This window comes from Cynoglossus semilaevis, chromosome 2 (assembly GCF_000523025.1).
Source record: "Cynoglossus semilaevis isolate Cse_v1.0 chromosome 2, Cse_v1.0, whole genome shotgun sequence".
NCBI classification, from domain to species: Eukaryota; Metazoa; Chordata; class Actinopteri; order Pleuronectiformes; family Cynoglossidae; genus Cynoglossus; species Cynoglossus semilaevis.
In genome coordinates, this window is record NC_024308.1 from 14559068 (window position 1) to 14586187 (window position 27120).

Sequence of the window (27120 nt, forward strand, 5' to 3'; positions counted from 1 at the left end):
TTGATATTTTTCTCAATATACAACAATTAGTTAGCAGCAACACTCTGGTTGCTGCTATCTGTCCTAATGTCAGGTATTTTAATGTGGGACAGATGTGGAGTGTAAGCTGACCAGATCAGAACACACACTGGGTCCACACAGAGGTCAGGCCCCAACAAGTTAACGACTTTCTGCATGAAGTTGAAATACGACTTCCTCCCTGCACAACACTGAGCATTTTTACGCAGCAGCAGCAGATTCAGGGTGTCTGTTTTGTCAAAGGTCGGTAATGGCCAGTGCAAGACTTCATGATGTCTTGCTCATTCAGTGCAGGTTTGGTTTTTCTACCTCCTTTTACTTCAAAAATACACACTTAGGAGTGTTAGTTGATCTCACTTCAATTCTCTACTTTGCTGAAAAGATCAAAAGACTTGCATTTAACCACAAATTTGCAATGAAGGAGCTGTTGTTGTTTGCTGTTACAGTATTTCCAATGATTCACTAAAACCAGTCACCAGTTAACCTGCTAGTTGAGTAACTTCCTAGAATTTGACTTGTTCAACATTTTTAGTTTGCCTCCCACATTTCACAAATTGAATTACTTTTTGTTTAATACCCTGATAAGTAACACTGGTAAATGACCAAACTATAATTATTATTTTTGATTCCACTCTGAGTCATTCTTTTTTATTATTTAAGTTTGTTTAAGTTTCTTATTCAGTTCCTTTAAAAAAACTCTAGTTCTTGGTTTTATTATGCAAACTTAGTTGCTTCATTTACATTTGTGTAAGCCAGATAAGAGGCTGTAGAAAAACCCTTGACCTCAAGCAAAGTTGTGCAATGTAGGATAGTAGAACATACAACGACAACAGCTTACGGCCGAAACAGATACAATTGTGTGTGTGTATATATATATATATGTATATATATATAAATATATATATACATATATATATATATATATCTGCCAAATGAACAAAACATTTTTTACTAAACTGAGTTTTTATATTGAATTAGAATTTAAAACCTGGGGGAAAAAAATGGGGGAATACATATTCTAGCAATATAGTCAATATATTTAATTCATATTTATATCACAAAATAACGACCTTTTGTCACCGTTTTTTCAATGTTTTTATGTTCCTCTGTCAGATGTCAATGTGCTGTAGGTTGCAATGTGCAGCTTATACCACACGATGGCGCCCGTTAACCACTGGGGAGTTTACCTTGACTGTAGAAGGAGATTCTGACGATAACGTTGCTTATTTGTAGTTCCCTCTCCTCAACTATATTGAAATAAAGACAATTTCCAAGACAAAAGAACCTCGTGAAAATAAAAACATATTAATATTATACATAATATAATATTTAACTAATTCATATCAACAGAAATATTTGTGTATATATAAATGAATAATAATTTAAATTCAAACAAAGTGTTCAAAGATCAATTCTCAAACTGCTAATAATAACAACACCTTTAAATAACTGACATTTAAATATATATATTGGTTTAGTAAAAGAATGACAACTTGTGTTTTGTGTCTATGTTTGTATTTTATACTTATTTATTTTATTTTATATATTTTAATATCCCTGAGGATGTCCACTTTCGCCTATACTAACTTTGAACCTTTACTTACTTTATATCAGAGGTTACCGGTTAGTTCCACAAAGGGTCGCTGTTGCTGCATGTTTTTGTTCCCACCTGGCAGCAGTACACCTGACTTGAATCATTTAATCAACTGACTGAGTCCTCAGAGTGTTGATTGGTCAATCAATGTGTTCTAAACCACTGGTTTGGTGGACACAGGGTGTGGGGATGCTTCTCTGACCACCCATTCCACCCCCCAGGCCCTTCCTCGGTTCACTTTGTACTGACAATGCTGGTTGACAGAAGAGACGATGGCGAGGAACCAGGTTTCCAGGAGCCCCCTCCACAGGACCACGGGGACATGGAGGGAGCGAAGATAAAGAAACGTTTGCCAGGAGGCGGAGCTTGCGTTGCCCGCAGAAACTCCCTCAACCGTGAGCAGTGGTTGTGGCCAGACGAGGAGTCCACACCTCAGAGTGTCTCCTCTCCGCTTCGCCACAGGGATGCTGCCAGCGGCGGAGAGAGCAGCTCAGAGTCAGACCACAGGAGAGCAGAGAACCAGGTCTCAGGTGTGGACGCGACAGTGACGGTCATCGGAATGATATGCAACAAAAACGGAGATTGTAGAAGGGACCCGACCAGTTCAGGGAGCCTCTCCTCCCTCATCCCAAGGCAGGAGAAGCAGACGGATGGAGTAGCGGCAGCGGAAGACAAGGGGCAGGCTGCGAGCATGGACGGCTCTATCACTCCACAGGGGTCCCTAACCCAGGGGCAGGGGGGCGAGGTCAAGACAGCATCGGCCACAGAGAAAAGGGACTCCAGAGTTGCCTTCTCCAGTGGCCCAGGTAGTAAAGGTCAGACACCGAGTCAGCAGTCCAGAAGTTCTGTAGCGTTCACTAAAGCTGAGGAGGGCTCTCAAATAGCACCGGATGATGGAGATCCCCGGGGCAATCAAACTTACATGCAGAGGCAGTTCAGCTCCATGCTCCAGCCTGGAGTTAACAAGTTCTCCTTGCGCATGTTTGGCAGCCAGAAGGCAGTGGAAAAGGAGCAAGAGCGAGTAAAGTCGGCAGGAAACTGGATCATTCATCCGTACAGCGATTTCAGGTGAGGGTCACAGCCACAGTCCGGTTGTTGTCACAATAGTAGTAGTAGCAGGTGACCACTAGAGGGAGAAATGTAAAGGAAATAATTATTTATAAATTAAATAATAAACATTTAGTTCCCGCATGCTCAACGTCTGGCCCGAGGGCTGATTGCAGCCCATGGTAAATCTTTCCTACGGCCCGCAGCGTCTGTCATAAAATGCATCACAACATTGTGCCCAGAGTATAAATACACTAAACACTTCCTGGATTTTTCTTTTCTCATACTTATTTTACTTGATCTTTGATTGCAGTGATCATCAACTGGTGGCTTGTGGGCCGTCTCTGGCCCACTACTGGATTCTAAAATAAAAATCAAATAATAATGTTAGATAAAAATGTGATTTTTTTTTTTTTTTTTTAAATTTCACATTATTTGAGTGTCCTGTGGATAGTTTCTATTTCCTCTGGATCTTTGAACTTATGTTGCCACCATAACAAACTGCTGCTCTGTGTCAGGTTCTACTGGGACTTCACCATGTTGATGTTCATGGTGGGCAACCTGATCATCATCCCTGTTGGCATCACCTTCTTCAAGGACGAGACAACCACGCCCTGGATCATCTTCAACGTCTTCTCTGATACCTTCTTTCTCATAGATCTGGTTCTCAACTTCAGGACAGGTATTGTGTTTGAGGACAACACCGAGATTATCCTGGACCCTAAAAAGATCAAGGAGAAGTACCTGAAGAGTTGGTTCGTGGTGGACTTCGTCTCCTCTATACCTGTGGATTACATATTTCTCATCGTGGAGAAAGGGATCGACTCCGAGGTGTACAAAACAGCACGGGCGCTCCGCATCGTCCGGTTCACCAAGATCCTCAGTCTGCTGCGTCTCCTGAGGCTGTCCAGACTTATTCGCTACATCCACCAGTGGGAGGAGGTAGGCACACTTTCAGCTGATGATTCTGAATGTAGCCCTTCAGTGCAAAAGAAAGAGCTCATGTTATAAGTTGTGTATTTAATATGAGAGTCAGTAGTTATACTTACCAGAGTCATTGGAACATACACGTGCAAGTAACATTCCATATCTATCATCCTGTAGGTTAGTACAGTGGTTCTCAAACTGTGGTACGCATACCACCAGTGGTACAGGAGCACCCTCTAGTGGTACGCAGGGTGAATTCCTATTTTCACATTTACATTTTCAACTGAATAAATCTGAAACATACCATGCACAATTAATACAACATTTAAACCTGAACATCTCTCCTGTGGTGGAAGCTAACAGTGAAGGCCTCTGCTGCTATATTCTAATGTTGGTCATCATGGTGGTACTCAGAGAGATCAATGTTTTCTCAGGTGGAACAGAGTAGAAAAAGTTGGAGAACCACTGGGTAAGTATATATTTCATGAAAACCAAACATCTGCTTCTGTGTCTAATCCAAGAGGAAACTCAGACTACACCAAACAGGAAGTGCAATCTCTCTACACCAGTTCCCTTCATTTCCACTTTGTAGAAAGGGCATTTCACCAGTGTCAAAGAATGACACACCTAAATGGAAGACAGCAGCCACCCAAACATCCTTCTATCCATTAATCCACCCATCCATTTGTCCATGAGCAACTGGGAGAGTGGAGTCCCTCACTGACACTCACTGGCTCACAGACGGTATTGGTGTTTAACAGAATTTCACCTGTTTGTTTTGCAGATTTTTCATAAAAAACAGAACTAGAAAATTCCATAAAAGTACAGAAATCGATTATTTCATGTCGGAAGTGAAATAACACTGAAGTAACTGAAAAAAACCATTACTTCTTAAATTCATAATATCAGAATAAAATAATACTGTTAATATTTTCTCAATTTCTGTAAAACAACTGTGAAATTCAATAAAATAAATATTACATATTCTACAGAATATATAATATTATAAATGTAACCAAGTGATATATCAGCATCACCACTGACAATCCTTGATGTCTTCCCGTAGATGAAAATGATCATGCTGAATGGAATCAAATCTTGTTCTGGAACAGTGCACCTGGTTTGCTCAGCGAGCAAATTAAGAACATAATTAATAAATATCATCGTACAATGTGGTACCATGTGGTACCATGTGGTACCATGTGGTATGGCAATTACCTTGACACCTGAATAATTTCCTCCCTGTGAGCCAGCAGAGCAATGCAGTATTTATTAGAAAATAATTTGTGCTCATTAGCAAAGACGATGGAAAATAACAAAGTTATTTCCCAGGAAATAAAAGCTTTCACTGGCAGGATTCTTCTTACACTGAAATCTGAGGGGTTGTTTATATTTCTTTAACTATGTTATGTAAATTTAAAGAATATTTTTAAGAAAATAACCTTAACTAAAACTATATAAACTGGGAAACATGGTTTCCTGGCTTGACACATGAAGCATGAAATCTTATAAAAAAATCATATTTTGAGGTGTGAGAGGTTGACCCACAAACCTTACTAGCATGACATTTTTCAAAAAATGCAAAAAATGTAAAATCTCAAAGGCCTCAAATTGCAATTAAAAAAACCTAAAAAAAAATCAGGAAAAAATATACCTTTTCAGTACATCAACAATTAATCACATTGATATACTATACATATATGATTCTGAAAAATTAATAAATAACAGTTTCTCTAAAATGATTAAAAATGCATTAATTTGTCTTAAAATAAACAGCAATGACCTTTTTATGCTTAAGGTTCAGGAAAAATATACTTATATGTATATTCACCAATGAAAACAATAATATGCTATTCTAACACTCTGAAAAAGTCTTCACAAAAATTAAAAAAAAAAATCATCTGAAGGTGTGGTAGTACATTGTAGTGCAACATCTACGTCTATGAGGATTCACAGTCTTTATCCATTTCAAATGAGTCCACAAACAGGTGAAGTGGGGTGTGATTGATGTGAGAAAGGGGGTGCTGTTTCCTGGTCATCGTGTTTTTGCCTCAGGGCGACAGTTCAGCTGCCACAAAGTTCTTATTTACCTTTAAGTCCCAGGTACAATCTCTGTACAAAGATGTTTATTTTTAGTTGTAGATTGGCCGTCTGCTGTTCCATTAAATAAATCCATTTTAGGCTGTAGTTTTGGGCTGTGTCTACGTTGTGTGTTTTGACCCAGATATTGGTCTGACAGAGATTCATGGCCAGATGCTGTTCTGGTTCCGGGGGAAGCATTAGTCCTGGAGCCTCATCAATCATGATGGGGCTTCCTAATCACAGAGCGGGACCCCGCTGGGTGATTTCCCTTTCTGCTTTCCTGAATGAGCAAAGGCCAAAAGCCATGGTAGGGACCTGTAGAAAGAAGATCTTTGGCTTTTACCTTGTTGTGTTACTTACTGTAGAAGAGCAACATTATGATGACACTAAAGTAAGATAAGGAGCGGGGCCTCTGAGGTGACGGTCTGAGCCAGTGGACGTTCTGACCCGTCTGTACAAGCGAGGCATCTCTTCAAAGTGTTCAGGGACATGCAGAACCTGGCCTCCTTCACATGTAGGACAAACGTCATGCTGGTAGCATCTGAAAAAACAAACAGAATTTTTTTATTTTTTTTTATAGCTTTAATCCTCCGTTTGCTCTTCTCTCCTTCTCTCCTTCGGACAGATTTTTCACATGACCTATGACCTGGCCAGCGCTGTGATGCGAATAATTAACCTGATTGGAATGATGCTGCTGCTGTGTCACTGGGATGGCTGTCTCCAGTTCCTCGTTCCCATGCTGCAGGACTTTCCATCCGACTGCTGGGTTTCCCTCAATAAGATGGTGGTAAGCTAACCCGTCAGTGGGTTTTCATTCTCTGGGGGTTAAAGTTAAACAATCACTTTCAAAAGTGTAAACAAAAAAGATAGACCAATGAGCACAGCCCCTGTGCTGTCCTATCAAATCCTCCAAGGAGACACGGCTGAGTAACACGCAGACGAGGAACGGAGTTAATTAAACGCTGAGTTTCTACACATGCTTGCACAACAATGGCCCCAATTAAACTGTCGCTAGTTAAACCCAAGAGGTGTTTACAGGAGAAACAACAAGAGCCTGTCTTCTTTAAGATCACACACCACAGGTCTGACAGCCATAGATCTTTCATTGACACACAGTGATGTGAACGTATGTCACTCTGTATCATATTCTGTGGTCCTCTCTGTATTCCACACACGTACAGCAGCTTTATGTCTGCACAGAGAAAGGTCAGTCAGTCTTTAAAAAAACGCTAACAGTTTGGGAGGGCTATACTAATTCCACCACAAGAGACACTAGAGAGGCATTTTAAATTATTCATGATAGACATATGCAAATGCAGAATAGTTCAGCGCCAACATTTGATTTCTCATGACTCGTTAAGGCCTCGGAATCATACATATGTTAATTAGCCATGATAGGAGTAGACTGTTAAAATCCACACAGAATGTAGCTTTAGTTAACTGTCAGAAGAATGGAAACAAAAAAGGGCAATGAATGAGGGAATTGCATTTGAGTGATTGCTGAAAAGTGCTGATTTGGTTCTTACTTTTTACTTAACCTCCTTCTCAAAGTTGGGTGTTGTTGAAGTTAGTTCAGCACCTTCTCCACTTGTTAGACTCCTGACTGAGACAGGAAGTGCTGCCGTCAGGAAACTCTCACATGCTGTGAATGAACTTTCTAATTTGGACAGATCTGTGAAATCCAAAGCTTCTAAAATAGTTCCCTGATAACACCGTGTCCTGTGACACAGTGCTGTAGTGTACTGGAGTGTGTGTAAATGTGCTTTCTGGGTGTGTGTGTGTGTGTGATCCCCAGGAACAGATGGATCTCACACCCACTGACCCTAGGGGACGTCACTGTTGCTTTTCTCAAATTCCATGTCTTCCGTCTCTGACCATATTTGTTTCTGTCACTCTCCTCTCCTCTGAAGTCGTGAAAGTGTTTGCAAAACTCTGTAGTAGAGGCCAGAACACACTTCTGAGAGAGAGAGAGAGAGAGAGAGAGAGAGAGACCCTCTAAGGGCACGGCTTCTGATATGTACTGTACGTCTTGGTGTTACCACTGTCGGGAATCCTTTTAGAGTAGCTTTAAATAAACGGCCATCTTTAAGTGATGTTCCTGCTCGTGCTCCACTTCAGGCTGACTGGCTGCTGCAGCAGTGCTGGACATGAACTAAGCCTCACTCCGCCCTTGTTTTTCATCATCCACCATACGTCCACGTACAGTTCACCTTAAAATAGAAACAATGACTCGATTACAGTTAGTCCACTTTGTTTGTGTCCCCAAGGCATACACTACAGTGGGTACATATATATATATATGTATGTATATATGTCTATATGTTTGTATATATGTTTATATGTATATATATATATATATGTACATGTATATATGTATATATTAAAATACAATTGCTATATATATATATTGCAATCCTTCCTTGTTTTTTTCTTCCTTTCTTCTTGATAAAATTATCCGTCACTCCTTCAAGCACATTATCTGTAACTTTTCCATGATGACGACAGCAGATGATCTCTACCGTCCCTATGATGCACACATCAGCTGAAAAAAACACTTTAAAATTATTAATAGTGTGAAGAGCAACTATGTGCGTGATGGAATGTTTATTTTTTTATTTTAGTCCAGCTTCTGTCACACCCACTGTTATTTGAATGGCTACACCAGGTATCTGCAAAAGTGCCTGGTGTTTTTGAGGAGCTATGCATTTATGTCTACTAGTGAATGGGCATTAATTATGAAAGAAACCGTGCCGGAATCATGTGGATTTTTATTGAACGTGGAAATCCCTCGCCACAACAACACTCACCCATGGGGCTGTAACAGCGCATTATTTCATACCACCAGCAACGTAATTAACTAGCAGTTAGCTTAGATGAGCCACATATGGAAGCATTGTGCACTGTGAATGGTATACTTGTTGTTTTGTGTTAGATCATAAGGTGTACGATTTCATCAAATACAGATTTTGGCAAAAGATACCGTCTTCCTCCAATTATTTAAATACTAAAAAATGATGATGTCGTCAGCGAATAGTTGACTTTCATTACAATAGAGTAGACTTTCAAGTTGTGAAATTGTGCAACGCCTATATATACATATATAGATATACAGTATGTTACTTTTACTTCATGTCAGTAGTGAGGTGAGTACTTCCTGTAGTGCTAACCCCCCCACTCAAGAATGCCATAGTTACAGATAAGCTGCTCTTGTCATTGACTGTATGATAACTGTGTCCAAGTGTTGGCATGTGAGTGTTGTGACCGCGACTGACCACATCAGCCGCCAGGCTCTTCAGTTATAAAAATGTATTTCAGTAGTGCAGGAAACACGACTGAGTCTTTCATTTATTCAGATTGCCTGAAGGTGTTGCTGTGTCTCCAGAGTGTTCACGTGTATGGACTGGTTCGATAAAGAACAGAAAGGACGTGTTTCATGATTTATGTATTGCATATACATACAACTGATTGATATGTTGTTAATGAATAATTGATTTCTATTGAAAAGCCTGGTTTAAGGTTGAGGCTATAAACAGACAGTCCAAGTACAGCTGCTGTCTCTGTGGGCCAAGTCGGCCCTCTGAAACCAACCCCGTTCTGAGAAGAAAAGTTGCTGTGTCATTTTTAGCCCCACATGTTTTTCTGAATGTAGGGTTCTGTAAACAGCTTTTCAGTAAAATATTAAAATTGCAATCAACAAGTGTGATGATTGCTGTGATTATACAAAGACAAGGAACCGTCAGTCTGTGTGACATCACTCGCTCATCGTGGCATTTTTAGAGGATTCACTATAAGGTGTTTTTTTTTATGACAGATTTAATATTTAAAATCTTTGCTACAAGCCATGTGCTACGACATCCTGCTGTTTAAACCTGATTCTTTTTGTATTGAGTTTATTTCCTCCTGTTTGTGTCCGGTTTCCTCTCAATGTTCAAATGTAGATTGGGTTCAAGGTTTTCTGGACACTCTAAGATGACCATAGGTATGAGTGTGACTTTGAATGGTTGTTTGTCTCTGTGATGGACTGTCCAGGGTTTACCCTCACCCGATGACTGCTGGGGATCAGATCAAGCGGTAGATGATGAATAAATCTGCGAGGCCTTCTGTCAGAAACAGATCACTGGGATTGGTTGTTTAGCTACAGACAATCAAAAGCTGCTGTCACAATCTGCTCCAAATTTGACTCGCAACCATTCTGTTCACCTCTCGCTGCAATCAGTCTGCAGGCCACTCTTCATCTCTGCAGCTTAATCCTCCTCACCTGTCGTTCCAGCTGCGTCTCGTCACGAATCATCCATAATAAAAGCCTCTCTTTTCAACACATTTTTTTATCTCCTCAGGATTCTACTAGGGTTAGGGTGAATCTCAGAACCTTCCTGTTTTCTGACCTACCTACTCGTCTACAGTATATTCTATCTTGACTTCTGTTTTGTGGCTACGAGTTGTTCTCTGACCTGTTGGACTTGGTTTTCATTGGTCTTTGGTGGTTGTTGTTTGAGCCTTGTATATAGATGTAACTTTTTCATCATTAAAGGACTTCTGCAATCTACAACCACAATTTCTTGAACTGCATTTGGACCCCAAATAGAACCATTACAGAACCATCTGGCTGGTTGTGAACCCAGCACCCACCATTTCACCACAGGATCACACAAAGTTTTCATAGAATTCCTGAAAACCAGACCATGAGTTGCAGCTTATGTACAAGCAGCTTCAGCAGACGACATCAACCGCACATCAATGGTCCTAGGTCCATCTTATGGACCAGTCAGAATCATTAGCCAGTATTCCAGTATTCTGACCCTTTGGTCTGAGTGGGACACACACAGCTCTGTGAGTGAGATCCCAAGAAGTACATCCTGTTCCTGACCAACGACTCCAACTCGTTTCCTCCAGGTTCTTCTACATTAAACTTTGATGCGGCCAAGTTGACCTTTGCCATCCACTACCTGACAAGTAGAGCAGGCCTGTGGGGGGAGCAGATCCCAGCTTCGCAAGGCATTTCAACTGACCCTAATTTGGTCAGTTGAACTGTCTCGGTGTGTCCACCACCTTGTCTGGCTGACTGTATGTATATACTGTATATGAGGGAGAGAAAACCGACATATATCACACACCTACCCCAGCCATGTCAGAACTGTTGGACACAGATTGCAACGTCTTTAAGGCATATTGGATGCACATGAAGGCACACTGAGAGCAGACCTAAATGTACAGCTGCGTCTCAGTGAAGATGCTGGAACCTTTGATGAAAACAAGTTGTGGCCGCCGGAGGAACTGCATCTCTGAGTCTCCTACTGCGATGAATTCTAAACAGATGAATCCTTTTTCTAAATAGTAAAGATATAATATGCAGATATTAGGGGCTGGATCAAGTAATGGTTTAATCACCCTCATTACACAGCAACCTCCTGACGTCCCATTCCGTGTAGACCAGAATTGAAATATGCACTAATTTAAAACATTAACTGTTCCTTCATTATTATTTTTTTTAACCTTTTATACAGTAGATAGTATGCGGCAGTAAGTGATTGGTTGCTGGTCTGTTCAGCACCTGAGGGTTGATGAAAGTTTTGTCAGGGTTTCTTTGAGAGTAAGACAGTGGCCGCAGCGACAAAGACAGTTATGAATATATAACTTTTTTTTTAAAATATGATAAAATATTTTCCACTGATGGCAAACTATAGACAGTACAAAAACAAGTCCAGTTCTTAGTGAGATTCTAGCTATTCATTATTTGAAAATCTCACCTTCCCTCTGCACAGCGAACCTACCTAATTTGAATCACAAATTAAAAGCAAATGTCCTTGGGTTTATTGCAAATCTTAAGGGGAGCCTGACGAGTCGGTCAGTGGCCGAGAATGTCTCTTAACAGAGAGAGAAAAAAACCCAGAAACATCCTGGATTGTGTGTGTATGAATCACACCTGTTCAAGAGCAGCTTGTAGGGCTGCACAGTGCCTGTGGATGAGGTTTTAATGACCCCAACATGGAAAAATTGGAGTTGACTGAGTGTTTGAGCACCAATCATAGACGGAGTAAAGCAGTCAGCTGCACAGGCTCCTCATTAACACTTCTCCTCCACTCATCTTGGGCTTCGTCGAGACAAGAAAAACACAGCTTTGTGATGATGATAAGGGCTCTCCACCCAAAGTCTGCCACCAGACACAGAGACCTACACAGATGTAGACACGATGCAAAATGATAGCAGCATTAAAGTAAAAGTTAGGAGCTGAGTGAGAAAAGATGGTTTGATCATTTTATACATTGATCAAACTAGGAACCATCCAGAGTCTCATTAAAGTTGAACCACATTTTATCGTGTCCTCCATAAACTGTAGATACAGTAATAAAGGCCTCCATTGTTGGGTTAATGAAAGCGCATCAAAAGTCGGTCACATGATTAAATACTGTATCTTTATTGAGATGTCACTTCATTTCATTCCAAAGATGAATTTTTCTATCTCGCCTGCATGCATCACTTTGGTTCTAAAAATGAAATTCCATCTTTGTTCTCCCTCGTTCTCATTTCCTGCAGAACGACTCGTGGAGTGAGCTGTACTCCTTTGCCCTCTTTAAGGCCATGAGCCACATGCTTTGCATCGGATATGGAAGACAAGCCCCGGAGAGCATGTCGGACATTTGGCTAACCATGCTAAGTATGATAGTAGGAGCCACCTGCTACGCCATGTTCATAGGCCACGCTACCGCACTCATTCAGTCTTTGGACTCGTCAAGACGGCAGTATCAAGAAAAGGTAAGTCATATGTGTCATGCAATTGTTCCACACATGTTATGCAGAATTGTCTTTGTGGTTTGGGACACACAAGTGGATACAAAACTCTGAATTATAAAAATATTTTTTCAGCGCATAGACGTTTTTCTGTTTACATCTGATTGTGGGTGTTAAAGAAATACAATATTTTATTTTGACTTATTCTCTGGGTAGGGATATAATTAAACATCAATGACGATGTCGAGTTTAAGGCAGACCAGATATCCCGGGGGAAGACTTACTGTCTTCTGTCACTTACTGTACTGTTTGTACTGTATGTAGTGTGTATTTGGTAATAATCAGCAATCCTCAGCACGGAGTTGACCTAAAATTAAATTTGGAGTGTAATACCTCTGTGACTAGAATGCAGTTTATAGCAACTTGACTTGATCATACTTTAACAACTATTTTACACCGGTGTATTTCTTTCTGCCAGATTGCTAAATTTATACTTTGTCTGTTCTGGCCTGACACCCATACCAAATTTGGAACGAGTTCACAGGGTGTCGCAGTAAGAACAGCTCTCTCATCTCTGCTGTGAATATACAGAGGCTCAGAGATTGGGTAACTGGAGTCTCTGTTTTGTGTCAGTTACTGGTGGCTATACTTTGACAGCTACTGTACAGTATGTGATGTCTGGAGGCATCACTTCCTGCTGCTGCTCTCCTTTCCGTCTCGTGATGCACAACAGTGAAACACTGACATCACAGTGGCAGCTTCCTGCTCGGCTGGAACATAACAGATGCGACCCCCATTCCACCCCTGTCTCCAGGAGCATTTGTTGATCATTAACAGTGAATTGGACAGTACCAGCCTGTCGTCTGCAGCAGGACTATCAGACAGAAAGAGCTCTGGGTTGGAGCACGCTACAATGAAAACAGATTCTCGTCATGAGGCTCGTGACACCGTCCAGTGGGCCGGACCAGTACAATCATAACATAATCACCTCGAGATAACAAGTCCATGTTTCTCCCCTTTGTTTTCCTGCAAAGAAGCACAAGTTTATTCAATACTTATTATTATTTATTCATATTTAATGAAATATGATTTTACAAAAAAAAATTATAATATAAGTGTTTGTGTATTGTTTGTGTATTTGTTCATTTTCAAAATTCAACAAGTGGGCCGTACTATACGCCCTAGTGAGCCAGTTTGGGCCCGCGGGCCATATGTTTGATAGGCCTGCGCTACAGTATGAGGTTATAGAAACTGCACTGCTGTCTTAAAGGAAGGAGGTTGAGCTAAAATGCTGGGTTTCATCGGTGGAGTGACCGGGATGGACAGGATTAGAAATGAGTGGATCAAAGACACGGCTGAGGTTGAGCAGTTTGGAGACGAGAGTCAGAGAGGTGAGGAGATGAGTTGAACACGTGCCGAGGAGAGATAGTGGAAACATCGGACACAGGATGTCGGAGATGAGGCAGCGAGGCTGGAGGAACAAAGGGGAGACCATAGAGAAGATTAATGGATGGAGTGAAAAAGGACACGCTGGTGGTTGGTGAAACAGTCGAGGAGCATCTCAGTATCACCATTGAGCTTTTACTTTTATTACACAAAGTACTGCAGTATTATTTTGGTGTTTAACGTCAAAAACATGTCCTTAGAGTATATTAGATGTAGAATATTTCTACATCCAGTATGTCGTCTTTGTGAACTGACATACTGTACATACTGAAGCCACTTGTCCCCTCACTTTTCACTCCAAAGTTGACTGTGGGGCAGTTCACCATCTGCCAGTGGACACCACAGATCAGTCATTATGTAACAACTGTCTCCTGTCCCCTGAACAGCAGTAGGACACAGTGTCCGAGTAGCTGCGACAGGAGGGGCAGGTGATGTCTGAGCCTTCACTGATAAGTACCCTGTCCTGACGGAGCACTTTGCCAGAAAAGATGCTGCTCTTCCCATGCTAGTTATTACTAGTTATTAGTTACCGTGTTAACTGGGACACAAGACTAGGTATAAAAGGAAGATCCATCCAAGGCTCAGTTATTCCATCAATGATAGTCCATGACTTCACATCAGTGCAAGATAGCCAAGAAGTTAGACCCGCCCTCATTCACAGATATGATTATCACAGAAATATGTGCAGGATCTAAATAAGTCTGTGTGAAGGAGAGCCAAGAATGAGAATCTGCTGCGAGGAAGAGACCTAATCATTTTTGTAGAATACTGACAGAAGAGTGATTTGCTGTAGTCAGATCAGTCAATATTTCAGTTTGTAAGAAAGATTCTGAGTTTGTTATTTATGAAAAGTCCCTGCTGTTCATGCAGTGCTTTGTATTGGGAATTCAAACGCTCCCGTCGTCATTAAGAATGAACTGACACGGCACAGTCCTTATTCTCATTCATCATTCAGCTACAATTATAACAGAGTGGAGATGCAGCGGCTGCAAAATTTTTCGGCTGATTTGGAGTTCCTTCAATTCAAGGCATATACAAAAAGTAATTATGAAACATTCCCCACAAACTGCTCTCAGGCAGAGGCTCTCTCTTTGAAATAAAATGCTTGCACAGCCAACACTGTGACAAATAAATGCTCGTAGAATGGGTCTGAATAACCTGTGTCTGTCCACTGAGTGGTTAAACACAGCATAAACACTGACTAATGTGAAATGTTAGTGGAGAATAATCATTTCCTACTTTATTGTGGTGTTAGCATGTTTAGCTTAGCCGTGCCTAGCCTTGGAAAAGACTAGGTAGTCTTTCAATAAAACATTTAAATACAACCCATCTTAAATATAATTTGAAGAGAGATGACGTGGTAAAACACAATAACGTACTTTATTGTGTTGTTAAATTGTTTTTCATGAATTAGAAGAAAATGTTCAACTTTTAAAACAGGGTTTGAGTTTTTTCATGTCTTTAATGTTGTCGCTCTAATAATGAAAATAACCAGATAAAATGTAATAGGTCGTTCTTTTGCACCTTTTGCTTCATGAAGGCCACAACATTTAATGAACTACATTATTATTATTATTATTATTGGTATTATTGACTTGAATTATAGTGTTAACACAAAACTATGGGAATTTAAATAACTTTTACAAAATATTTACAATGTATACTTATGTATACATTTACAGAAATACACATATATTTCTATCCTGCTGTATGTCATAAGTACACTCCATCCCAAAATAAGATGTGTTTGAAGAGGCAGATATTCATAGCTTAGTACAGTAGTACTGGTAGTAGTAGGAGAAAGTGAAGCATATCCCAGAAACCAAGCCATTTCACATCGTATTTGACACTGTAGAAGACATGCATTTCTCTTGTCTCCACTCTGGAGTCATTCATAATTTAATACAAGACATAAAATCAGACGTCATCCAGCCCAGAGTGTGCCAGTGCGTCTTTGTTTGCCTGTATTTATTTTCCTGCTCCTGCTTCTCAGTCCTAGAGTGAAGCTTCCGCTGCTGCCAATGTCAACTAGGATTTTATACACTGAAAAGTTCCCGTGCACAGAGAGACACAGACTATGAGGCTTGTCACATCCTGACACAGCTATTAACAAGAAGACCAATTCAATTTCTCTCTTGCCTGTGTGGCAGCCATGCATCATGTGCACAAGGCTCAAACTGAGGGCTTAAGGTTCTACAGAAACATCCGTGATAAGTGACAGCTTACTGGCAAAAAGGGAAATAAATTGGATTTGTTACGTTTTAAAATTCAGCTTTTGGATAAAAGTCCACGGTTATTTCCTGGCTGTAATGTTGAAGTTTGACCTTGCAAAAAAAAAAAAAGAATCTACAGGGTGGAAACCATGATTGAGAGAAAGAAAAAAGAAATCCAAAGTGCTGAAATTGTCAAGAAATACTACAAATATGTTAGCTTTTTTTTTTTTATTTCTACTTTTCTGATAATGAGGTTTGTATTTTGTATTAGGCTGTATTTATTTTAAGAAGTGAAAGATGTATTTCTGGGCAAAATGCTACAACACATGTTGAAAGAACATCAATTTGGCAACTACTGAACAAGATTGGGATTTAACCTCATAATTGCAAAATAAATCAAACCTAAAAATTAAACCTGTGCATTTGTGCATCTTCTAAAAAACCTAGAAGATGCACAAATGCACACACCGCTACAAAATCTGAATGTGCACGACCATCTCAGTTCAGTAGAATTCAGCTCTTTAACAGTCAGAGAGAGAGAGACAAACAGGAGAGAGAGCAAGAGAGAGAGAGGCAGAGGAAGAGCAAGATGGAGAGAGATGTCATTCAGGTTTAATTGAAACTGTCACACTCTGAATCCCAGAGCAGGAAACATTTAATCTGAGCCTCCCAGTTTATTCCCATGTTGATTAAGTGGGTAAAATAGTGTGGAAGTCAGCTGCGTCTGGATTGTTCCTGACAGGCTGAATAGTGGGAAGTTGTTAGCATGCATGCTCAAGAGAGTTTATTTACTTTGCCACGAATGGGATACGCTAAAATACACAAAATGAACATATCTTAATAAATAAGTGAAGTGAAGGGAGTGCAGATGATGTGTGTTTACTGTAATGAGTCAATGTGTCCATAGCCCATAGTGTCTACTGCATCCTGCAGTGCATCGATTTTTGGATTTTTTTTTTTTTCTAAGGAAATCCAGAGATGAATGGAAGAGTTATAGGCTGAGGGACAGACAAGAACTTTCAGGGTGAGGTAGAAGCAGACAGACATGGCTGATACAGGTGTGAATGACTTCAGTGTGACGCTCCACTGAGCAAACAAACAGCTGGAGCCAATGTTTTTACTTCAGCTTTGTACTCATTTATTTATTAATTCCAGCATGAATAACAAACATCCTCCTTTCCTAGAATAGTATCAGGGGAACATCGGCGTCATTTAATTATTTACCAGTGTCTTCACAGCCTTTATGTAGACTTTGTTTATGTATTTCAGAAAGAAATGTGTTTTCCCCACAGAGAGCCTCAAAGTAACAAAGGAAACAATATTTGTTTGGGTTTAAAAAAGAAAAAAGAAATGTTCTTTTCTAAGAAGAACACAGTGTGAGGGATCCTCCGGGGAATTACAAAGTTCTCCTGTTGCCTCCACAGCCTCATGACAGTTTTATTCTCCCAGTCTGAAGGTATAACTGGGTCAGTGGATCGTCGTGTTGACAGAGCTACGCATCTCAATAATTACACACCAAAGACAGTAAACAGAAAGTAAACACTATTTTTTACTACGGGACTCACTGAGTTTGTGTTTACTGTTTTGGTGTAAATATTTGACCACACATGGTTTGTGAGTTTTTTTGTCTCTTTATAATGACTAGTTTTCTCTTCCTTCCCTCCTTAAGTACAAACAAGTGGAGCAATACATGTCTTTCCACAAGCTGCCGGCCGACTTCCGACAGAAAATCCACGACTACTATGAGCATCGATACCAGGGCAAGATGTTTGATGAGGAGAGCATCCTGGAGGAGCTTAATGAGCCTCTGCGCGAGGTATGACAGCCACCGTAACGTGTTCACTCACACAAGTCCCCTCTGAATATAAGAACTGCAGTAAATCGAAGCTTACTTGTTAAAAATAGTTTCTAGGTTCACTTATTTATTAGGTATCGGAAAAAGTTGTCTGCAGCTCCTCGTGGCTGATAAATACGTCAGGGTGAAACAACAGCAGCAGCAGCAGCTGTTTTTGAAGTGATTCTACCAGTGACTTTACAGACTTCTCATGTGTCCAGCAGTTTTCTTTACAGTTCACAGTGAATGGTGTTCTCCTGGAGCTTAAATCAGTAGATGAAAGTAAAGTGGAAAAATAATGAGAGTATTTCAGACAAGCTGTGTCACAGGGTACTGCAAAAGAGCAGGGAATTATTAGTGAACTCTCCTTCAGTGGTGTACACGGATATATTTTCTTAAATACTACGAAAAAGTAAGTCACTAGATACAGAATTTGATTCAAATGTTAACTGAATTCAGCCAAATGACATATGCCCCCAGGGCCATGACTGGACCTGATTGGATTCATAAGAGCGTTCCCTCTTTTAAATACAAACACCAACAAACCATCTAACGTCTCTTTCAGGAAATAGTCAACTTCAACTGTCGCAAGCTGGTGGCGTCCATGCCACTTTTTGCCAATGCCGATCCGAACTTTGTGACTGGCATGCTAACGAAACTGAGATTTGAAGTCTTCCAGCCCAGAGATTACATCATCAGAGAGGGAACCATCGGCAAGAAGATGTACTTCATCCAGCACGGGGTGGTCAGTGTGCTGACCAAAGGAAACAGTGGCATGAAGCTACTGGACGGCTCCTATTTTGGAGGTTTGTGACTGTCTCCGACTCTTAACATTAAACTCCAGGCAGGTTTTACAAGTACCACAGTAATACAAGTACCACAGTAATACAAGTACAACATGTAATACACAACACAAATGATAACTCCTCGTTTTAGTGATTCCCTAGTGTAGCGGTTAGCTAGCCTGCCCATCTTAACCACAGAAGGACACAGAGGAACCACATACTTGGAGCCTCCTGTTGAGCACCCTGTGTATTTTCTTGTTTAGTGGTTCTATAGTCTAACAGTTATCACAACTGCTTTACACGTTTACCATACACAAGGAAGGTTTTCAGTTCAATTCCTGAAAGAACCACATTCTCAATGGCGCCTCCAGTGGCAGCCTGTGTGAATTTTCCCAGTGTGGGACAAATAAAAGGACTAATATTTTCAGTAAATACTACAAAGTATTCTTTAAATACTCATTAAAAAAAAGAAAAATATGACTGCGATATACAGTTTATTCTCAGTGTTTGCCTCACAGCTGCTTATGTCCCACTTTTACCAAACACACACACACACACACACACACACACACACTTCTGGGGTTGTGCTTTTTCTGCCGTCCAGCACCCATGGCTGGCAGTAATGCTGATGTTCAGCGGTCCAGGAAGCTCCAGGAGATGTGAACACATGAACACATGAACACACAGCCAATTAATAACAGCTAATTAGCTCAGCAGAACGGCGAGCACAGGGCCACCGCTGATGTCAAGCACAGACTGTTGGCAGCCGCCTGTACCACCTGGGAGGGAATTATGGCTGCGTGTCCGTCCAAGGCTGTGGACTTGAACTGGAGCAGCAGCAGAACAACAACAGCAGTGTGGGTTTTTAGGACAAATGTCTGGTAAAGACATTTGAAAAAGGGACAAAAAGTTAATTCAAGAGTTCAAGTTATTTCATTTCTTCTTTTTTTTTTAAAACATAACGACTCTTTTTTTCATTATTTCAGGTAGTGTTTAGTTGGCATTAAACCTAGACTCCAAATTCCAACTCAGTTGTTTGTTTTTCCAACAACTAAGCGTGTTTAAGGCTCATGTTCTGCATAACTTCCTGTTGGGAAAGCCGACAGGAAGTTATGTAGAACAAAAGCAACAGGACATTCCCGAGAGAGAGTTCATAAAACGACGTTGTAGGCACAGTTGTGTTGTTGTTAATTCAGCATGTAGAGAGCTGTAGCATTAGCACTGTTAGTTAGCCTGTTACAGCATCACACAGACTGTGCTTTAACCACAAACAGAACGAGTAAACAGAACACAGGGGTAAAAGAACATCTGAGTGAAACACGACTGCTCTGTGTAATCTGGGTGGATACATGTGTTTATAATCACACTTCAGTCTCAACTAAAGATATTAAAACAAATAATGTCACTGGAGCTCAACCTAAAACATTTTATCATATTAACCGGGGCTGTCAATAGAGTATTTTGTTTTTCAATTAATTTTTTGATTAGATGGGGGCAGAAACAAAATCATGATTAATCATGATTAATTGCAAATGTTCATTATTGAAATGAATAATCATTCATTAACAATCTAGATTAATCAACATGTGTAAAATATGATATGCACTGGAGAACAATCTGGCCAATAGTTTGATCTGATTAATCGTCACCAATTCATTAACATTAATTTTGACATCTGTAATATTTACTCATTAATGTAGACTGCTCTTCTATATAACCCAGCCACTCACTTTAGAGATATCTATATAATCTGTGTAAGTTATTTGCACGTCAACAGAAAGCTGTTTTATTATGATGTCGGTTAGAAATAATATCCTACCCAGAATGCTCAGACGGGCTAACCTTGAGGCTAAGTGTTACCACAACTGCCAGATCTGGTTGTTGGGCTAAACTGACCTTCACCTGCTATTCTCTTTCTGTGGAGCTGTTATTCCACTCCAGTGTACTGTCCCTGTGTGTGTTCTGAATGGCTTCTACCCCTGCATTTAGTCGTTTTGTTTTTTTATTTCTTCCCTTCCTCACAGACAGAAGAAGAGATAAAAATGTTCAGGTGAGGGGAGAGGAGTGGACATAGTTGCCGAGATTAAGAGGGACATAAAGAAGAGAAGAACTGAGGGAGGGAGAGAGATACAGTAGTGAAATAAAGTGTGAATGTAATGAAGCTTAGCAGCACATCTCCAAATATAGAGTGTTCCCCTCACACAGCTGTCAGTGCTGGAGGAAACACTGGTTGTTACTGTCAGAAGGTCAGAAGTGTTTCCTCTCTGGTCTCTGATGTACAGTATTAAGAACTGAGTTACTGTTGGACAGTAGTTTTCCTGCCTACACAACTGGATTCTCACTCAGAGAAGTTCTGACACAATCTTCTATTGTTCTGACCGACCCCCCCCCCCCTTCCCAACTAGAGATCTGTCTGCTGACCCGGGGTAGACGGACGGCCAGTGTTCGAGCTGACACCTACTGTCGACTGTACTCTCTGTCTGTTGACAATTTCAACGAGGTGCTGGAGGAGTACCCGATGATGAGGAGGGCCTTCGAGACGGTCGCCATCGACAGATTGGACAGAATAGGTGAGAATGCAGAGGATCATTCATTGTGAGACCTGCTCACAGCTCTATGTCTAGACGAGTACTGTTAAAAAAAATAGGTCTTCTTTGTCAGTTAATATAAGGGGAGTTTGTGCTAAATCCCACTGTATAAAAGTCATGAAAAAGTCTCCATTATTTATGATCTCACTGTCGTCTCTGTGTTGAACTGTGGACGGACTAGTCAAGCACTGCATGCAATGTCTATGAGTGGAAACTGACTGTCCATTCAGCCTTGATTTTTGACACCTGACCAATGACCTGATAACAAAATGTTTATTCAAGTTCATTTGAAAAGAAATTATTTTTGCAAGAGAATATTTTCCTTAACTTCTAATATAGCCTCTAGTGGTCGCCACTATTAAAGCAACTGAAAAACAACACCCGAGACTTAAATAACAAACAGCTATCCCCACCACTGACTGTGGTATAGGTGATAGGAGACGTCTTCTGTTCTGTTATTAAATAAATAAAGACATTTAATAGACCATAAACATCAAATAATAATGTTAGACACGGTCCAGATCAGACGGTTTTGTGGGCCAGATTTGGCCCGCAGGCTGCCAGTTGATAATCACTTTTATAGATGTTTGTTTGGCCCAGAAGTAGTCAGTTGTTATTCTAGGAGACAGCTATGTTGGATCTTCAGTTTTTCCATTAGAATAGAGGTAGAATATACAGTATTAAAAGCTGGCATGAAACCTAACACCTATAGAGTGAAAACTACCACACACTTAACCATTAGTTTTAAATTACATCTCAAGAAAAAGGTATGAAACAGTCATATTTTATTTTAAAATAAGTATTATCTCTTGGAAAATTAGCATTTCCTTCCCACAATCTAGTGACAGGTAGGGTGTGATTCGCATGATGAAATGAGGCAGAAGGCAAATGTATTCATTCATTAACGCCACTTCTTTGTCAAAACAGTGCACAGCTGACGGCTTTGATGTAGTGTAAGACGGATGCTAACGGGTGTGAGGTGTGAGCGGGGAGAACGAACTGGGGGGAAAGAATGTGTGCAATACCTTCAATTACACATGATGTTAAGTAGACATCTGTGGAGCTGTGGATCTCCTGTGCACTAGTGTGTCACCTAGGAGATGATCAGCTGAGCACCATCATCTCAGGTCGTTCACCTCTGTAGAATATCGCCAAATAATTTACAGATCAACTGAACGTATTACATGTACGACTCAGAACATGCTCAGACAGAACTCTTAGTGGAGCCTTGGGAGCCCCCCCCCCCCCACACACACACACACACACTCCCCACCATGCTGTTTAAGGTCAGCACTGCTGCTGCTACTGCTTCTGCAGCAGCATGTCACATGACCACCCTTCATATGAAACCAAACGCCCTGTGTCTGCTTTCTGTTGGCATAGAACGCCACAAGCCTTAAGTTAACTTAAGGAAGAAATTCGTCTAATAGCTCCTGTAAATATTCCAAAATTACTAGATGGAATTTAACGGCAAATTCACTAAACCTGATTTCATTTTGTGATCTTCGAGAGGAGACTCCTAATAAGTCCCTTGAACTACCTTTTATTTTTGAAGTCTCAGAATGATTTGCAACTACTACTTCCTGTCGATGTGCTTTGTCCAAGAATCTACTGAAATTCTCGTCCTAATTTTAAACCAAGGCTGATTTTGTGGTAGTAATGTTAGACGTGTCTTCCACTAATGGGCACCAGACGTCGTTTGAATTTTCTACCTTTCTTATCTACATAAAAGAAGGAGCTCCATAATGAGGTTCTGTTTGCTTTTATGTGCCCCCGGGTTGAATTTCTTCACATTTTAAAGTAAGACGTTCACTTGTTAAAACATCATTTTATTCCCAAAATAGACCGTCTCCGTTAATCTAGAAGAGAAATGTCTGTGTTTATCTCCTCCATCACCTTTCAAGTTCATTATGTCAAAAGTAGGGGAGTCGTAAATTCTGGTCTCAGCGGGTTTTGGACACAGCTGTGTCTAATGGGCTCATCTTTCTTCACTGAAAGCAGTAGGAACCAAGTGAGTGGAACTCTCGACACTCGGTGACACAAACTTCTTTTGTCGTGCCAGAAAAGTGTGGACGGACACAAACTCTGTGAGATGTGTTTGGGAGGGTCGGGGAAGGCAACAATTTCTTTTACTGCTAATGCATTTTGCTTCTATCTTGTCTTATGTTAATTTAGACTTCCTATGGGAGATGTGTCAGTAGGTGTCAGATCAACATCAGTATCAGCAGATACTGATGTTGATCTGCAGCATCAGTATCAGACATGACAAAGTTGTATCGAGCTATCCCTAATGGAATCAGAAAAAGAGATAAAATACTTTTCATGTTTTTTTCACTGCTGATATGGTTGACTGCATTTGGGTGCAGTAAAAATGGGTAGTTGGTAGTTTCCTGTATGCTGAGAAGGAATCAATAAAGATTAGAAAAAGCACTCAGTAAGTGCAAACAACACTTACAGTAGGCCACTTCTCATCTAATCTACACCGACGTCAAACTCCATTCACATCAGCCCAGCGCCTCGGCCTCTAAAACGACTCTTGGTTTTGTCATTTCAGGCAAGAAGAACTCTATCCTGATGCACAAAGTTCAACATGACCTGAGCTCAGGTGTTTTTAACAACCGGGAGAATGAGATGATCCAGGAGATTGTCAAATATGATCGGGAGATGGTGCAACAGGTGGACGCACCACGGTCAAGAGCTGCATCCATGACACCTCCTCCTCATTGTGGGATCTATTCTTCAGGTTCATCCGCCCAGCCTCAGAACTCAGCAATCGCCTCTCTGCAGCAAGCTGTAGCCATGAACTTTTATCCCCAAGTGCAGGGGAACTCAGTGGGAGAACGGAACATGCAGTCCCCGAGGATGGTGAGGAGATTCCAGGTAGTCCAAGGTGTATCAAGCCCCGCCTCTGCCTCCCCCCTGCAGTCTCAGCTCCTTGGTCCAGTTCCTCCTGGTTCTCTTGCTCCAGTCCTTCCTAGCCCAGTTGTCCAGAGTCCACTGGCAGTCGGGGGACGGCCGTCATTCCAGTATGGGCCGAGTGCTCTGTCAGGTCCCACCTCAGGCTCCCAACTGTCTCTGTTTCAGCAGCACCTAGTCAGTCCAGCACGCCGGCCCAGCACACCCAGGAGCGTCCATTCCTTCCAAATGGGCAGTCTGAGCCAAGACGCCAGGGCACTGTCGGCCTCTCAGCCCTCACTGCCACATGAAGGGGTCCAGCCAGGTGCCCCCAGTCCACCCAAGTCTACACGAGTCTCCTCCAGTTCGATCGAACCCACTCAGACCACATCAGGTGACACTGGAAATTGGAGCCCTCTACCACATGGAGTAGTACTGCCCCACCAAATGTCTGTGGGGGCATTCTCTGTAGCACCAGCGCCCACGTCTGGACAGAGTTATGGTGCTTTAGCAGGGCTGGTATTGGGGGGATTAGGAGTTGGTCTGGGGGATCCGGGACGCCCCAAAAAAGACTCCATAGTGAGTCTTCCTGAACCTGACCACATCAAAGTCAGATCCAGGCTATCCTCAAATTTGTGATGATTTCTGATGAGAACAAGTGTGAATGAATCAAAGTTTGACTGACGGAACATGAAAGGACTTCTGTTTACTCTCCTGTAGATCCTTCTCCCTACCTTCTAGTTTCTAGTCTCCGAATGTATGAATGTACTTGTGGGTAACGTGGGGAGGGCAGAGACATGTGAGCAGTGACTGTACGACCATGACAAGGCCTGCAGCATTAACATGTTTCTACTGATGCTGGAGCCGCAGAGACACAGAACAGTTAGACATATAGTAATGTCACGTAAATAGTACCGAACACGTGGGCCGGTCTGCTCTTTCACAGAACTCCTAAAAAAAAACCTGGGACACGTGGGACAAAAGAAAATCAGGGACCTGCCTCAGATGTCAGAGGTCAGCACTTTAATGGGGTTTTACTGCCGTAGCAACCGGATTCTGACCACCTCTGATTTCAGTCACAAATGCAGGATAAGTAGTTTTGAAGTACTTTTTGAAATGCTTGTCAGATCAAATATATCAGAAGAGAATTTAATATTATAAACAACCTTTATTTCTTTAAAAGTCCCATTTCCTCTGATTTCTAGCTGTTTAGCAGTATTTCTCTCACGTTGGTTGATCTAAAAATAGAGCAGTGCACATACTGCACAGAAAGCATTTAGGGAGACACCTATTGTCCAGACAGTGACATTAGAGAGTATTTATCTCATACATTCAAGAAGGCCTCGACCTTTACTGCACTTAATGAGAGTGGAATATGCAACCCCCCCCCGTTGGCCCCCAGTATACTTCCTCCGTAATGAGATTCCCCTCTGTTATCATTTTATGGTTTCACATTTTAGGCTTTGTGTTCTTCTTCTTCTTTATAACAGAGACGGAGGTTTTTTTCTAGTCTTTAATTAAGTCACAGAGCGTTCCCAGAATCTTAAAGGCTAATCCACTAAATAAATAGAGGAGCACAGATTAAATTGTGAGCTTTGGGTTTTGGTTACTGTCCTGGAGACAAAGCCTCTTATGAACAGCAAATACTTTTTCCCCCACACAGGATAGAAGCAGATCAGTATTTATGGTAAAAACACAGTTATCAGCTATGAATTATATTTAAAAAAACCTTTATATTTGATTTTAAAAAGTGATACGTAAACACAACCTTAAGTCCTGCAGTGAACAAAAAAAAAAATACAAAGGGTTCCCGACTTACAACTACCGGTGACGTAAGTCAGAACTTTCTTTACAATTACATATTGCAAAATACGTACTAAACCAGAACCTGTGCAGCAAACAGTTATGAAGTACACACAACAAAGTACGCTGTTGAAGTATTCACTGACCTCTACATTTGGTCTGACAAAACCACAAATGCTAACAATGATAGCAGTGAGTACAAAAAATGTTTGGGAGCCATTATGAAGGGTAAAAAGTTTTTAAAAATATGCGGCGTGTCATCGGCGAGTGTCAACAGAGCCGTCTTCCATGTCGAGTTTTGACTTGACTAGATGAGATCTTACACAGCATACTATTGGCTAATACAATGTGTACTATTGGCTAATTGAGCATGCTCTTCTGCTCCTCACGCTGATTGGCTCCTGCGTCGCCATTCTACAACTGTACTGTGCATATAATAGTGTGGAAAAGGCTAATACAGTCTAGGGAGGGTTGATAACCGTGGGCAAAAAGCTCATCCATCCGTGATCGGCAGTAGTGTTGTCTAAAGTGAAGGTTTTCATTCAGAGCAATAACTGAAGGGTGGTCACTATATGCAAGTGGTGTCGTGTTGATCTGGAGGTCGGGATGGGGGGGGCCGGGGGGGGAGGTCCAGCAGGGATCTGGAATTGCATGAACTAGCAGACACGGCCGTTATTCTATGTGTAAATGTAGTTCTCATCTTGCGGAGCAGACTACGTGTTTAGCTTTTAGCCTAGTTTAGACAAACCAAATAACAGAATAAGCTGGATGAAATGAACAACTTTCTAATATTGAACAAACTGCATCATGTCATGTTGTATGTACTGACGTTACCTAAACTTTATAGGTAAAGTAGAACTCGTATTGTCACTTTTTCCCCAGCACAGCGCCACCCACAGGTCTTTAGGCTGAATTTACATTTTTGTTATATTTATTATTTATTGTATTTATATTTTCTGACACCATTGAGGACTCAACTTGAATATCCAGTATCTTTAACCAATGTCATTTTATTAGTTTTGTCCTCTTTTTTTGTTCTCCCTCAATTTTAAACACATTTATTTTTTTAACACTTTTATTGCCGTGTTAATGTTAAGGTCTGCAGCTATGGTCACCATGGCAACTGCGCTCCACATCACACACACACACACACACAAAT

The 27120-nt window shown here is 41.0% G+C and overlaps 1 protein-coding gene across 1 annotated transcript; it reads left to right on the top strand.

Annotated features, from left to right (window-relative positions):
- The first annotated feature begins 1515 nt into the window (after positions 1-1515).
- hcn2b (hyperpolarization activated cyclic nucleotide-gated potassium channel 2b) lies at positions 1516-26556 on the top strand. Its single transcript, XM_008338557.2, has 8 exons — positions 1516-2680; positions 3178-3601; positions 6294-6455; positions 12203-12421; positions 17726-17872; positions 18456-18696; positions 21081-21245; positions 23818-26556. Exons 1-8 carry the CDS (start codon positions 1863-1865, stop codon positions 24795-24797), a joined length of 3156 nt encoding a protein of 1051 aa, XP_008336779.1. The 5' UTR covers positions 1516-1862; the 3' UTR covers positions 24798-26556.
- The last annotated feature ends 564 nt before the right edge of the window (positions 26557-27120 follow it).

What these genes read in the sequence shown, in the direction of transcription:
- hcn2b (XM_008338557.2), top strand. Translation starts at nt 1,863, where the DNA reads ATGCTGGTTGACAGAAGAGACGATGGCGAGGAACCAGGTTTCCAGGAG. An exon ending in CATCCGTACAGCGATTTCAG is followed by an intron (nt 2,681 to 3,177) that starts GTGAGGGTCACA and finishes GCTCTGTGTCAG; the next exon opens with GTTCTACTGGGACTTCACCA. An exon ending in TTTCCCTCAATAAGATGGTG is followed by an intron (nt 6,456 to 12,202) that starts GTAAGCTAACCC and finishes CATTTCCTGCAG; the next exon opens with AACGACTCGTGGAGTGAGCT.